Source organism: Nerophis ophidion, linkage group LG18, assembly GCF_033978795.1.
Source record: "Nerophis ophidion isolate RoL-2023_Sa linkage group LG18, RoL_Noph_v1.0, whole genome shotgun sequence".
In the NCBI taxonomy this organism is placed as follows: domain Eukaryota; kingdom Metazoa; phylum Chordata; class Actinopteri; order Syngnathiformes; family Syngnathidae; genus Nerophis; species Nerophis ophidion.
The window spans coordinates 18,929,514-18,945,413 of NC_084628.1; the positions used below are offsets into that span (position 1 = coordinate 18,929,514).

Genomic DNA, 15,900 nt, shown 5'->3' on the forward strand with positions numbered 1-15,900 from the left:
GCATTTCATGGAAGCTGCTCTTATACCCAATGATGGCACCTACCTGTTCCTAATTAGCCTGTTCAACTGTGGGATGTTCCAAATAAATTCTTCAACTTTCTCAGTCTTTTTTGCCGCTTGTGCCAGCTTTTTTTAAACATGTTGCAGGCATCAAATCAAAAATAAGCTAATTGCAAAAATAACATTTTTTCAGTTTGAATGTTAATAAATAAATGATAAATGGGTTGTACTTGTATAGCGCTTTTCTACCTTGAAGGTACTCAAAGCGCTTTGACACTACTTCCACATTTACCCATTCACACACATTGATGGAGCTGCCATGCAAGGCACTAACCAGCACCCATCAGGAGCAAGGGTGAAGTGTCTTGCTCAGGACACAACGGACGTGACGAGATTGGTACTAGGTGGGGATTGAACCAGGGACCCTCAGGTTGCGCACAGCCACTGCGCCACGCCCTCCATGTTAAGTATCTTATCTTTGCCGAGTATTCAATTGAATATAAGTTCAAAAGGATTTGCAAATCATTGTATTCTGTTTTTATTTACGATTTACACAATGTGCCAACTTCATTGGTTTTGGGTTTTGTATGTTACAGTGGCAGTAGTATCATTCCATAAAGTTGTAGTACAGTACAAGGAATACTTGTGTCAGGGTGGTACAGTACAGTGCTAGACACACCCCTGTGTGATTGTGGTGTAGAGCAGTTGTAGTCTTGTGTGTTTGTACTCCAGTGTTAGGAATATTTGTGTAATACCAGTACAGTATGAGTAAAACCCCTGAAAAATATAAAATCATCAGACTTGGAGAATGGTCATTCATCTGTTTGACTTTGTAATAAAAAAGCAGATAACAGACGTGACACACAACTTAAGTCATTTTGAAATGGCAACTTTTCTAGCTTTAGGATACACTGAAAGGAATTTAAAAAAATAATTTTGTTGTTACATTTTTAGACCACGTAGCATGATAAGAAAACACTCAATTCTGAGATTATTATTATAGAATTATGAACAACAAACCACTGCAACACACAACTAGTATCATATTTTCTGGACTATAAGGCACACTTAAAATCCTTTTTTATTTCTCAAAACTCAACAGTGCGCCTTACAACCCGGTGTACCTAATGTACGGAATGATTCTGTTTTTTCTTACCGACCTCGAAGCTATTTTATTTGGTACATGGTGAAATGTTAAGTGTGATCAGTAGATGGCAGTCAAACATAAGAGATACGTGTAGACTGCAATATGATGGCAGTCACACACAAGAGATACGTGTAGACTGCTATATGACTCAAGTAAACAACACCAACATTTTATATGTTCCACTAAAAATATAGAACATTACACACGGCGCTCAAAAATCTATTGATGCACGGTTCATTTTGTGCACCAGTAAAAAAACAAAAACACAACTTTGTATTGAACTAAAAAAAAATATATTTTTTTACTAAAGAAAGGTTCGGTGAAGGCGCATATGAAACTGGTGGGGTTCGGAACCTTCAACAAGGTTCAGAACCACTGGTTTAGAGGTCACGGTTCGGTTCATTTTCTGTACAGTAAGAAAACAACTAAATATAAATGTTCTGGTTATTTACCACATTTGTAAACAATGGCCTTTTAACTTTGGGAACACTATAAAAATTCTGCCCAAAAATAGAAATAGCTCTGTAGGCTGATCAGTGCAACAGCAGGCAGTAATGAATGCTAAACATAACAATAACATACATATACACACAGGGTCCATTGCCAGGGTTCATCTGGTCAACATATATAAAATTAAAACAAAATAAAACTTAATAAGATAAGGCTCAGAACTGATGGGCAGTCACAGTTATGTAGCTCTCTGTAGCTCTGGATGTCCATCCATCTGTTGTGAGTGCAAAGCCTGATGCAGATGACAGATCCTGGATAACAGCAGATTTAGTTTTCTCATACAGGCCCGGTATGATTTTCGGCCTGAAATGTGGGCGAGAATGTACTTGATATCGTGGCTCAATTACTTTCATCATGTGTTTAAATCCAGTGTTTTCCACCACTGAATATGGTCTTAAATCGGCTGCTATAAAAACACCAACAGCATTTGTTATAGCTTTAGCCCTTTCTGACTCGTCGAGGAGAGGCTGTTTTGAATGCGGTGGGTAGCTGGGTTTGCACCATGTTCGTCTTTCTCTTAGCTGAAGCGATGTTCACTTGGGGGTGGTGCCGCTTTAAATGTGTTAGTATGTTTGATGTGCTGCCAGAAGCGTACCCTACCGCTGCTGAACAATGTCAGCAAACTGTTTTCGATTTGTCCACCTCTCGTCCTCCATTGCTATATCGCACCCCGAAGCCAAAGTGTTCCCAAACGGGAGACCTTAAAGCCTACTGAAACCCACTACTACCGACCACGCAGTCTGATAGTTTATATATCAATGATGAAATATTAACATCGCAACACATGCCAATACGGCATTTTTAGTTTACTAAATTACAATTTTAAATTTCCCGCGGAGTTTCTTGTAGAAAACGTCGCGGAATGATGACGCGTGCGCGTGATGTCTCGGGTTGGAGGGGACATATTAGCCCCGCACCACTTGCGGATAAAAGTCGTCTCTTTTCATCGCGTAATTACACAGTTTTCTGGACATCTGTGTTGCTGAATCTTTTGCAATTTGTTCAATTAATAATGGAGAAGTCAAAGTAGAAAGATGGAGTTGGGAAGCTTTAGCCTTTAGCCACACAAACACAGCCGGTGTTTCCTTGTTTAAAATTCCCGAAGGTGAAGCTTTACCATGGATCAGAGCGGTCAAGCGGACATGGATCCTGACTACATGTCTACCGGCAGTTTTCGGTGAGAAAATTGTGGTATAAAGTCGCCTCTTACCGGAGATCAGCGGAGCTTGCGCCGTCCATGCAGCTCCGTGACTTCCCTCAGAGACTCTGGCATCAAGACACCCGTGGCCACACCCCTCCGACTTCAAGTACTATTTAATCTCACTAAAACACTAGCAACACAATAGCAGATAAGGGATTTTCCAGAATTATCCTAGTAAATGTGTCTAAAAACATCTGAATCACTCTCACTTGCCCTCGCCCGTTTTTTTTTTTTCTAATCCTTCACTATCAATATCCTCATCCACAAATCTTTCATCCTCGCTCAAATTAATGGGGAAATTGTCGCTTTCTCAGTCCGAATTGCTCTTACTGCTGCTGGCTATGATTATAAACAATGTGAGGAGCTCTACAACCAGTGACGTCACGCGCACATTGTCCGCTACTTCTGGTAAAGGCAAGGCTTTTTTATGAGCGACCAAAAGTTGCAAACTTTATCGTCGATGTTCTCTACTAAATCCTTTCAGCCAAAATATGGCAATATCACGAAATAATCAAGTATGACACTTAGAATGGACCTGCTATCCCCGTTTAAATAAGAAAATCTCATTTCAGTGGGGGGTTTAATCACCATAAATGATTCCCGGGCGCGGCACCGCTGCCGCCCACTGCTTCCCTCACCTCCCAGGGGGTGATCAAGGGTGATGGGTCAAATGCAGAGAATAATTGTGCCACATCTAGTAAGTGTGTGACAATAATTGGTACTTTAACTTTAACTTTAACTTTAACTTTAAAGAGGCAGGAGAGTTTTCCAGCTCTAGCTTTTGCATGTTGTCGTTGCTAGCATGCTGTGTGTTGTGCCTCAGTGTGCATCGTTTACACAACGTGCAGTACACTACTTAATATGTCCGTGTGGAAACTCGTTCGGTACACCACCGGACCGAAGCCCCCGTCCCGAAGCGGTTCGATACAAATACACGTACCGTTACACCCCCAATGGATGTCTCATGACACATTATTTGTATGTAATATTGGCTGCATTTCAGATAGTTGTTTGTGTGCCATGTTGTTTTAGAAAACGTTACCCGGCTTGCATAGATTGTTATAAATCCATTGGAAGAAGTTCCTTTAACTTGGACACACACATCTGTACCTTTGGCCATTAAAACCCACAAATTTTCAGAAGTTAGCTTACCATCCGAGTAGCCTCTGATTTACTAATGTTGTAAAAATGTGTGGAATAATTATTACAATTTCCACATTTCTCTCAACAAAGATTTGCGTCAGCATGCGACACATAGTAATTTTGATAGTAGGCTATTATAGCTAACATAGACACTTATGTGTTGTGTAGCCTTCATTAAAAGACTTATATACGGCTTTTCATATTTTGCGGCTCCGGACAAATTTGTTTTTTTTGTGTTTTTGGTGTAATATGGCTCTTTCAACGTTTTGGGTTGCCAACCGCTGGTCTAATGCAATGGCAGTACAGTAGATGGATGGTACTCTTTGTTACTTGTTGGATAGTAATAGGAATATTTGTGGAACACGTGCACAGGAAATCGAGTAGAAGTACTTTTGTAATGGTAGTACTGTTCAGTCAGTGCACTGCAAAAAGTCAGTGTTCAAAAACAAGAAAAATAAATTCAAAAATGAGGGGTATTTTATTGGAACTAAGCAAAATTATCTGCCAATTGAACAAGAAAATTGGGCTAACCTCAATGAACCCAAAAATCCCTTAAAATAAGTATATTCTCACTAATAACAAGTGCACTTTTCTTGGTAGAAAAAAAAATGGGACCTTTTTGCTCAATATGTTGAAAAATATTCTTAAATTAAGTAGATTAGATAGTACTTTATTTTTTCCGTCAGGAGAGTTCCTTTGGTAAAATAAAAATTTTCTGCACAATCCCATTCAAGATCAGACAAACATTACAGGGAGACAGTACAGGATCGCTGATGGGTCTGCCGGCTTCCAGCTCCCCTTACAAAAAGGTGAGATACAGGTAAACAAGGGGGGGGGGGTGGAAGAAAAAAATAAAAGATTAAAATAAAATAAAAAAATCGGTCTAAGCCTGGGCCCTGGAGAGGGGGTCCAGACTGAGGCCAAGGGAAAAAAACAACAACAACAACTCTTAGCCATAGTACACATCCCTCTTACATGTGTGTAAGAGGGAAACGTCAAAGAACACAAAGGACATGAAAGACATTAAAGTAACGGAGCTGATGCAACCAGACACTTCTACATACAGCTATGAATAAAAAGTAAAAGAAACATATACACTGTGGTGGCCATCGTCCGCTGGGGTGGAGGGAGCATGGCCAGAGACAGGAGCCGACCCAATAAAGCAACGAAGAGAGCCGACTCCACTCTCGGCCGCCAACCAACTCTCAGCCAGTGTCCAATAAATGCTAGTGTCATTATCTTGACATCATGATATATTTTTTTTCATGCTTGAAGTAAGAAATTATTACTTTAAAAAAGTAGTTTTATACTTGTGAGTGTTGATGACACAGCTTTGCAACAGTTCAAGCATGTTTTACTCAATATAGGTCATAAAATCTCAGCAACAAGTTGTAATTACTTACTGAGATCACTTAGGACCAAAACCCTTAAAACAAGTAAAACACTCACATAAAATCTGCCTCGTGAGACAGAAAATAAGCAAATATCACCCTTATTTGAGCTATTTAATCTTACTTAGACTTCAGTTTTTTCAGTGTTTCTGCATTCCTGACTCCTTCTTCCAAATGAGCTCAGTGAGGTTGTGTGTCACGACATATTCTTCATATCCCTAATGAAGCAACATACAGTAATTGGTTTCAGTTGCAGGTTCCTTCCCTATCTTCCATTGTATCGCCAAATAAAACACGAGATGAGATTAAATCCTCAGTCGGGTGCGCAAAGGAAACATTTCTGCAGTTGTGCCTTACCACTTCTCCCCCTGCCTCAGACGTCATTAATATTCACTCCGAGATTAATCCATGCTTTATTCCCCGCAACTCAATTAAGAAAATCCTATCAATAAAATATGCTCCAGATACTAATCTATACATGATTCATGAGTTCTGGGCTCGTGAATCATTCATGCTTCACATTTTATCAACATCGACTGTAACGCCCCTACGTGGGCCGCGTTTTTCGCTCAGCAGAGACGTTGCGATATCTTATCGATGACGTTTCACTCTTAAGAGCGCAGAACAAAGGTGTGCTAGATAAATGATACTTGTCATCAGTTTGCTTCAGCGTTATCTCTGGAGATGTGAATATTTTATGATGCTTTCAAGTTCCTACTCCTGCTCGCTTTCTCTCACAGTTTTGATCTGCAGCTCGGAGAAAAGAAAAACCCCAAAAATGTCTACACTTTTAGTTTTTATAGTCAGGCAGTTGTCAGGCTCCAGCTTCATGTTCACACCGATTCCATAAAAATCACCTGTGCAAAGGTGTTGATTAAAAGAGGCTGTCATTTCTGTAAACTCATTTATTACTGCATAACAATTCAATTATGATTTGGAGTGCATGAGAAAGTGGAAACAAACGTTCTTTTAGACTACATGGTTATTTGTTAACTATATTGCACAACAGAACCAATATTGTATTGGTGGTAAGGCGCAAGCTGCTCAGATAGTGTTGACATTGCCAGCGAGTTGCAACATTTAACGCTGACCACTCTCGTTACAGTACTTTAGATGCAGCTATCACCATTTTGTGCCATTATTTACACACAAAAAAAAGAAAAAGGAGGTTGCTTACAGCCACAGCTGCTAAGGCTGGTTTGTTTTGACTTACCGCTAATTATAGACCAGTGGTTCTTAACCTGGGTTCGATCGAACCCTAGGGGTTTGGTGAGTCGGGCTCAGGGGTTTGGCGGAGGTCAAAACACACCCGACTCATCGTATGAATACAAACTTCTCCCTATCGGCGTATTACGGGTACGGCAACAGCTGATTGATTTGCAAGTGTGTAATTTGTTGTGAGTTTATGCACTGTGTTGGTTTTGTTCTTTGAACAAGGTGATGTTCATGCACGGGTCCAATTTGTCCACCAGTACAAAAAAACATGGGAACACTTTAGTATGGGGAACATATTCACCATTAATTAGTTGCTTATTAACATGCAAATTAGTAACATTTTGGCTTTTAACTAGTCATTATTAAGTACTTATTAATGCCTATTCGGCATGGCCTTATTATAACCCTAACCCTCTGACCCTGACCCTAATCCTAACCAAACAACTCTAAATTAAGTCTTTATTACTTAGAATATGTTCCCCTAGTGTCAAAATAACTCTAAATTGGTCATGATCTGTGGTCTGGATTATGTTATTGTTATTTTTTGGACTCTTTTAGTTCCTGTTTGCGCTCCCCTTGTTTTGTTTGGTTACCATGTCAACTTATGATTATTCTTTCATGACGGATGGGTCGCAGCTTACTGCGAAGTTTGTTCTCATAGGATCCAAACGGATTATTCCGGACAAGGCTTGGAGGTAGGAACATATTTATTAACTCGATAAATCTCGGCAGGGCATGAGGTAAACAAACATAAAATATGGCGTGGAACAAACACAAAACTGTGGCATGAAACAAACAAACATAAACTACAGCTTCGAACAAACACAAAACTGTGGCATGAATCGAGCAACACGAACTGTGGTATTGCATGACAACAAGCAATGATGCCAGGCCGACTGAAGGGCAAAGACAGGCTTAAATAAGGGTCTTGATTAGAAACAGGTGCGCGGTCCGAACACCAGAGGCAGGTGAAAATCATAAGTCGGCGTGGTAACCAAAGAAAACAAGGGAGCGCAAACAGGAACTAAAAGAGTCCAAAAACTGACAAAAAAATAACAAAAATATGATCCAGACCACAGATCATGACAAAATTAAGTCTTTGTTGCTTAGAATATGTTCCCTATACTAAAATGTTACCAAAAACCTATAATTTTGTCTTGAATTTGAAAAAAACTAAACATTTTATTTTTAACTAAAGAAGGGTTTGGTGAATGCTCATATGAACCTGGTGGGGTTCGGTACCTCCATCAAGGTTAAGAACCACTGGCAACAACAGGAGACGTGGTAGTTGGTTGACTAGATTATTCATAGCAATTCCAAACCGTTTCCACCGAGGGCCACATATTGAAAAATGACAGAATTTGGGGAATCACTTCCAAAACCAATTCAATGAACATGCTAAGCTATTTGGGAATAAAATGAACATTATCTTGGTGTTTGTTTTATATGTGACACAGCAAATAGTTGTTAGTGTTATATCTAATATACTTCATTAAAACATGTATTTAATTTTCAGAATATATCGAAGGCCAATAAAAAAAATGTAAACAGCTACGGGGTGAAAATGGCCCCCGTGCCTCACTTTGGATACCCCTATATTTAAGCATTTACATATATGCTGGATCACAGGGATGCCCTAATTAATCGGCCACTGATCAGTATTGTACGATTTTTGTGAAAATTATGTGAATGCTAATAATTGCTTTTCATTGGCGAAGACACGCTGATCCCCTTTGGCGGATACTTTGTTTGGTGTTGTTCCCTCTGCTGATGGAGGCTGCTAACTGTATTTGTCCATACACAGTGTGGAGCTGCTGCCCTAAGTTAATGATAATCACCTCTGTCGTGACAAATAAACTACATTTCTTGCAAGTAATATTATCACGGGAGGAAGGGGTTACACATTTTATTAAGATAAAGCGAAGTGTTAAGCTAAGCTATCTTAGTTTAACATCATCAGCGCACTTGCCGCTGATGATGTCACTTTATCGATGGGAAAATGCATTTTTTGACAATATGATTTGCCTGAGCGGCTAGGAGAGTAAAATGGATTAGAAAGGACAGATTAAAAAAACATTGTAATTAAAAATAAAATAATGTAATTATTTAATTTTTTTACCTTAGGGCTTCCCGCGGGCCGGATTTTGGACGCTGGCGGGCCGTAGTTTGGGAACCTCTGCTAGAGTGTTTTTTTTTTTAACTTCCAAACGAAGCCAAGTGATTTCAGCACAGTAGTTATTTTCAGACCAGCATCACAGACTACAGGATGATGAGGCTGATTAAGAACTGAGGACTTTCCAGAGACGTGCCAAGCTCTTCCTGGAACCAGCAACACAAACCAGAACGATTGTGTGTGTAGTTTCTCTCGGAACTCTCTAGAGATCTGCTTCAGACGCCAAGAGGCTTAGCAGGAGACCAAACAGACCTGGCCAGACATTGACAAAAACTGCCCAAAGACCAAATACAGACACAACCTTGACTTCTCGCTGCTGTCAGGGAGCAAAACATTCATCCCCAAATCCCATTATCTTTAACCGGATCTGTAGACACGGTCCACATGCCAACCCAGCATCTCCACTCCATATATGCACAGTAATAAACTCTAATGGGGTCATAGTTCATCCATAGATGACCTGCAGGCGTCGTGTTGCTCACACAGAGATTCCTTTTCCACTGTAAGGGGGGCAGAGGTCCATGAAAAGGAAAGTGTAGCATTTTGCATGTGTGAATGATCCTTTTTGTGTGTCTGGTGTGCAGGAGCGTGGTGGTGCCGGTGAAGAAGATGTCCCACGGAGGCCTTGCCGTCAATACAGTGGGTGGAAGTCCTTCCTCTGGCCTAGTGACCCCCAATATATTCGCTGCTGCCTCTGTGACCCCCAAAAGCATGATCAACACCATGGGTATGTCGCATTCAACCCTAATTGAAATATATATTTAAGGCTGTCAAAGTCCAGTGGCCTTGTGGCCTTGTCCGCCCTGAGATCAGTAGGTCGTGAGTTCAAACCCCGGCCGAGTCATACCAAAGACCATATATATGGGACCCATTACCTCCCTGCTTGGCACTCAGCATCAACGTTTGGAATTGGGAGTTAAATCACCAAAAATGATTCCCGGGCGTGGCCACTGCTGCTGCTCACTGCTCCCCTTACCATAGGGTGATGGGTCGAATGCAGAGGATAATTTCACCACACCTAGTGTGTGTGTGTGGCTTTCATTGGTACTCTAACTTTAAGACAATAATAACGAGTTAACCAAAGTGTCCTTTAGAGGCACTAGTATTAGACTTCTTTTTTCTTATCCCAAAAATAACGTGACCCTCAGTCCATACCATGGCGGTGAAAATCGTTCCAGTGGATGTTGAGTTACAGGAATGAATAGACAAAAAAGGTTTTTGAATGGCAAGTTTCGGCCACTGCGATGAGGTGGCGACTTGTCCAGGGTGAACCCCGTCTTCCGCCCGAATGCAGCCGAGATAGGCTCCCTGCTACCCCAAAAGGGACAAGCGGTAGAAAATGGATGGATGGAAGTTCAGGCCACAGTTTTTGTATTTACTGTGAACTATCACCAGAGTTATTAGCTGCTAGCAAGAGCTATGGACACATTTAATCAGATCAAAAGCCTCACCGGAGTAAAATTGCTTCACATAAATGTGCCACTTGGAATATTCCGACCCGATCACGTAGGCCTTCAGTAATGTCCGACTCTAATGATTACCTCTCAAAATACCGTAGTTGATGTCACCACATGACTATTGCTGGAGAAATACTATTCAGGAAACATTTAAGCACTACTACCCATTGAAGCACATCAACAGTGTTCAAAACGGGTTTTTTTCTGGTGCATTTAAAAATCAGTTAACCTGCATCAGCAATTAAAACATATCTTATTTGGTACTGTCAAAATTAAAATAGCAAAAAACATTTAATTGTTTGAACTCACAATTTGTAGAATCTATTCGACGATGTATAAGCCAGTGGCACCCCTCGCAGATAGCTGATTCGAGCGGAAATGGTGGGCATTTCCCCCATTAATCGGCAGAACAGCTGAGCTGGCTTCCAGTTTTTGGCTGACATGGTCTCACAAGATGTAGTTTCTCTTTATTATGCTTCTTTAAAATGGCCTTGCAAATATATATCTGCCACCCAATCAACGTTTTGTTCGACTTCTCTGCTATCCCGGTCTGGCTACAAGAAAACACTTCCTGCTTCCTGCTAAATTGAGACTTGTGAATGAATACTCACTTTGGAATGACAAGTGAGTATCCAATCACAGTCTCGCTAACATCAGGCTACCTAGATAGGCTACTGACAACAACTTGTGATCTGATTGGCTATCACAACTATCTGTCAACTCTGTGTTCTCAAATAAATCCGCTAACGGTACCGGTGAATATCTAATCACAGGACGCATAGATGTCACGTTCAACATGAGGCCATCTAGAAGGCCTTACTGACAACAACGCGTGATCTGATTGGCTATCCCAATTGTCTATCAACTCTATGTCCCCGTTCACATACAGTGGGGCAAAAAAGTATTTAGTCAGCCACCGATTGTGCAAGTTCTCCCACTTAAAATGATGACAGAGGTCTGTAATTTTCATCATAGGTACACTTTAACTGTGACAAAGAGAATGTGAAAAAAAATCCAGGAATTCACATTGTAGGAATTTTAAAGAATTTATTTGTAAATTATGGTGGAAAATAAGTATTTGGTCAACCATTCAAAGCTCTCACTGATGGAAGGAAGTTTTGGCTCAAAATCTCACAATACATGGCCCCATTCATTCTTTCCTTAACACGGATCAATCGTCCTGTCCCCTTAGCAGAAAAACAGCCCCAAAGCATGATGTTTCCACCCCCATGCTTCACAGTAGGTCTGGTGTTCTTGGGATGCAACTCAGTATTCTTCTTCCTCCAAACACGACGAGTTGAGTTTTTCTGCTAAGGGGACAGTACACTTGATCGGAGTACACCCTGGACAAGTCGCCACCTCATCGCAGGGCCAACACAAATAGACAACATTCACACTCACATTCACACACTAGGGCCAACACAGTGTTGCTAATCAACCTATCCCCAGCTGCCTGTTTTTGGATTAACGTGGACCCCGACTTAAACAAGTTGAAAAACTTATTCGGGTGTTACCATTTAGTGGTCAATTGTACGGAATATGTACTGAACTGTGCAATCTACTAATAAAAGTATCAATCAATCAATCAATCAATCAAGCCGGAGTACCCGGAGGGAACCCACGCAGTCACGGGGTGAACATGCAAACAGAAAGATCCCGAGCCCGGGATTGAACCCTGGACTGCTCAGGACCTTCATATTGTGAGGCAGACGCACTAACCCCTCTTACACCGTGCTGCATATATATATATATATATATATATATATATATATATATATATATATATATATATATATATATATATATATATATATATATATATACATATACATATACATATATATATATATGTATATGTATATATATATATATGTATATGTATATATATATATATGTATATGTATATGTATATATATATATATATATATATCTGTATATAGATATGTATATGTATATGTATATATATATATATATATGTATATATATATATGTATATAGATATGTATATGTATATGTATATGTATATGTATATATATATATATATATATATATATATATATGTATGTATATATATATATGTATATGTATATGTATATATATATATATATATATATATATATATATATATATATATATATATGTATATAGATATGTATATGTATATGTATATATATATATATATATATATATATATATATGTATGTATATATATATGTATATATATATATATATATATGTATATATATAGAGAGAGAGAGAGAGAGAGAGAGAGAGAGAGAGAGAGAGAGAGAGAGAGAGAGAGAGAGAGAGACAGCATTAAAAGACTAGATTAGACTCCAGTTTAAAAATGTTGTGTGTGTCTGTGTCCATTTTGTGTTGGGCTTTTAAAATAAGCATTTTTGAGGTTCTGTGATTAAACACGTGCATAAGTCAAAGTCCCATGTTGGGTGAACATGTTAATAAGGTGCACTGAAAACATAAAGCTAACAAATAAATTAATAGTTAACTGTCCAAAAAATGTGATTAATGATAGGCTCCAGCACCCCCCGAGACCCCGAAAAAGGGACAAGCGGTAGTAAATGGATGGATGGACAGACTATAGAATATTTTAATCATTTGACAGCACTGATTTTTTTTTTTTGTTATCATCTGCACTGGGTCTCCCCTCTGCTGAGTCAGAGGTCTGCCACTAGATGGCAATGTTTACTTTCCCAACAGTATCTGCAGCCCCCCACACAATACAAACCTTTGTTTCAGCCTTCCAGAATTCCCCTTTTACGCTACTAAATGAAACACTTCCCTTGAAATATCACGGGCGATTTGAGCACGTCCAGGGGTGCATGCATGCGCTGCACTTCACACGCATGTAAGTAACCGCAGAGGTCCAGCAGTCAAGAGATGTGAAAGGACACCTTCACCAACAACAACCACGAGGACCTCCTTTCACGCACAGACAAAAAAAAAATCCCCTCTCCTCCATGAGCCTCGGCAGGAACCAGGCCAAAGTATCAAAGCCAAAGGCATCCACCCAGACCCCGTGATCTCGCATAGTTTGGGCTTTCCCCTACAAAATGGCACCGAACACTGAAGGCTTGTGATCTGCAACATGTAAAACACGCCATGATGTTATTTCAGGTTATCATCAGATCTCCATCGTTTGCTGTGTGCCAAGCAGCGCCTGGTCTTTGTTCACGCTGGCGTAGAACTCCCGCTGACTGCTGCATTTCACTCATAAGAGCCTTTTTCTTCTTCCCAGCATTTGGAGGAGACGTGGAGTCAGTCAGGATTTAAACCAGGGGTCACCAAGGCGGTGCCCGCGGGCACCAGGTCACCCGTAAGGACCAGATGAGTAGCCCGCTGGCCTGTTCTAAAAATAGCTCAAATAGCAGCACTTACCAGTGAGCTGTCCCTATTTTTTAAATTTTATTTGTGTACTACCAAGCTGGTCTGGCTTTGCTCAATATTTTTAATTCTGAGAGACAAAACTCAAATAGAATTTGAAAATCCAAGAAAATATTTTAAAGACTTTGTCTTCACTTGTTTAAATAAATTCATTAATTTTGTTTTACTTTGCTTCTTATAACTTTCAGAAAGACAATTTTAGACAAAAAATACAACCTTAAAAATAATTTTGGGATTTTTAAACACATATACTTTTTTACACTTTACATTCCTTCCTCTTCTTTCCTGACAATTTAAATCAATGTTCAAATGTTTCTTTATTTTTGTTTTAAAGAATAATAAATAAATTTTAATTCAATTCTTCATTTTAGCTTCTGTTTTTTCGATGAAAAATATTTCTTAAATATTTCTTCAAGCGTATTATGATTAAAATAAAAATAAAAATATTCTGGAAAATCTAGAAAATCTGTAGAATCCAATTAAAATCTTATTTCAAAGTATATTGAATTTATTTTTCTTTTTTTGTCCTGGAAAATCTAGAAGAAATAATGATTTCTCTTTGTTAGAAATATAGCTTGGTCCAATTTGTTATATATTCTAACAAAGTGCAGATTGTATTTTAACCTATTTAAAACATGTCATCAAAATTCAAAAATGAATCTTAATCAGGAAAAATTACTAATGTTCCATAAATTTTTTTTAATTTTTTCAGAAAGATTCGAATTAGCTAGTTTTTCTCTTCATTTTTTTTGGTTGAATTTTGAATTTTAAAGATTCGAAATTCAAGATAAAATATGTTTCAAAATTTAATTTTCTTTTTTTTTTGTTTTTTTTTTCCTCTTTTAAACCACTTAGTCTTTTTTTCATCATTTATTCTCTACAAAAAAACTTCCGTAAAAGGAAAAAAAATGTATGACGGAATGACAGACAGAAATACCCATTTTCTTTTATATATATAGATTTATTTATTAAAGGTAAATTGAGCAAATTGGCTATTTCTGGCAATTTATTTAAGTGCGTATCAAACTGGTAGCCCTTTGCATTAATCAGCACCCAAGAAGTAGCTCTTGGTTTCAAAAAGGTTGGTGACCCCTGATCTGAAAACACTCTAGGTATGACTTATGATACCATATGCTTCTTGGAAAAGGCGTCTTGTGCAGTGCACTGTTTGTTTATTTTCTAAGAGTTACACATTTTGGAAACAAAATAGAAAAAAAACACGACTTTGTCACCATATTTACTCCTTGTCCTTCATTTGCTCTAATGTTGCAGGAGCTGTCGACGCTGCCGCCTCCTCTTCCACGCCCTCATCCTCCGGTCTCGTCAATGGCGCCACCAGTAAGAATCTACCAGCTGTGCAGACCGTGGCGCCCATGCCTGAAGACACGGTTGAAAACATGAGGTATACAGCACGCCTCCTGGTGTGAATTGTGGCTAATCGATCGCCTTATTATCGGGACGTTATCATTCAAAATGGTGCTGGCAGTGAGCACCACCAACAAACCAAGTTGCATGTCTTTGTGTGCGAGTGACCCCGACTCATCATCCTCTTGCTCTAATAGTTGGTGACAGTCCCACCCGAGAACCTCGGCTCTTTCCCCGCCCGTGTGTGTTCCTCTCGACAAACAGAAGATTAGTTGCCATGGCAGCTGCCCGGCGTAGCCTCATCTAAACTTGGGACTCAACGGAAGCTCAGTTACATTCCCGATTCGGGCGAACCTAGATGCAAAATAAGTGACAATGGGACGTACTGTAGTTGCACGTTACGACCCCCTACCAGCACAGTAATGAGCAAAGTGTGGGATTCTTATTTTTAACTATTCTTAATCAAGAAAAAAATGAATCTTTATTATTATTATTATTATTATTATTGTTATTATTATTAACTTATATTTTCAATCTGTCCAGCCACTGAGGCAAATCATATTGTTGATGTAGATCAGTGTTTTTCAACCTTTTTTGAGTCAAGGCACATTGTTTTCATTGAAATAATACGGAGGCACACCACCAGCAGAAAACATAAAAAAAAATTGAGCTTAGCAGCCGATATTGACAATAAAAAGTTGTCGCCATTGTTGGATATGACTTTAAACCATAACCAACCATGCATCACTATAGCTCCTGTCTCATAGTAGGTGTACTGTCGAGACCTGTCACATCACACCACTACTAATTTTAACTTTTTTGGCATTTTCCTCTATATAGTGTTTTAGTTCTTGTCTTGCGCTCCTATTTTGTTGTTGGTTGTCATGTCATGTATG

The 15,900-nt window shown here is 39.2% G+C and overlaps 1 protein-coding gene and 1 long non-coding RNA gene across 3 annotated transcripts in view; one reads left to right on the top strand and one right to left on the bottom strand.

Moving 5' to 3' along the window:
• LOC133536842 (neurobeachin-like) overlaps positions 1 to 15,900 on the top strand; it is a 652,776-nt gene that overhangs the window by 265,053 nt on the left and 371,823 nt on the right. Inside the window, exons 30-31 of the mRNA XM_061877477.1 lie at positions 9,365 to 9,507; positions 14,912 to 15,041. Of these exons, the coding sequence (XP_061733461.1) occupies positions 9,365 to 9,507; positions 14,912 to 15,041 (273 nt within the window). The remainder of the gene's footprint in view (positions 1 to 9,364; positions 9,508 to 14,911; positions 15,042 to 15,900) is intronic.
• The window catches only part of LOC133536843 (uncharacterized), a 20,502-nt gene continuing 19,393 nt past the window's right edge, over positions 14,792 to 15,900 (bottom strand). For both annotated transcript variants that reach the window (XR_009802564.1, XR_009802565.1), the window contains exon 3: positions 14,792 to 15,016. This is a non-coding gene — a long non-coding RNA (uncharacterized LOC133536843). The remainder of the gene's footprint in view (positions 15,017 to 15,900) is intronic.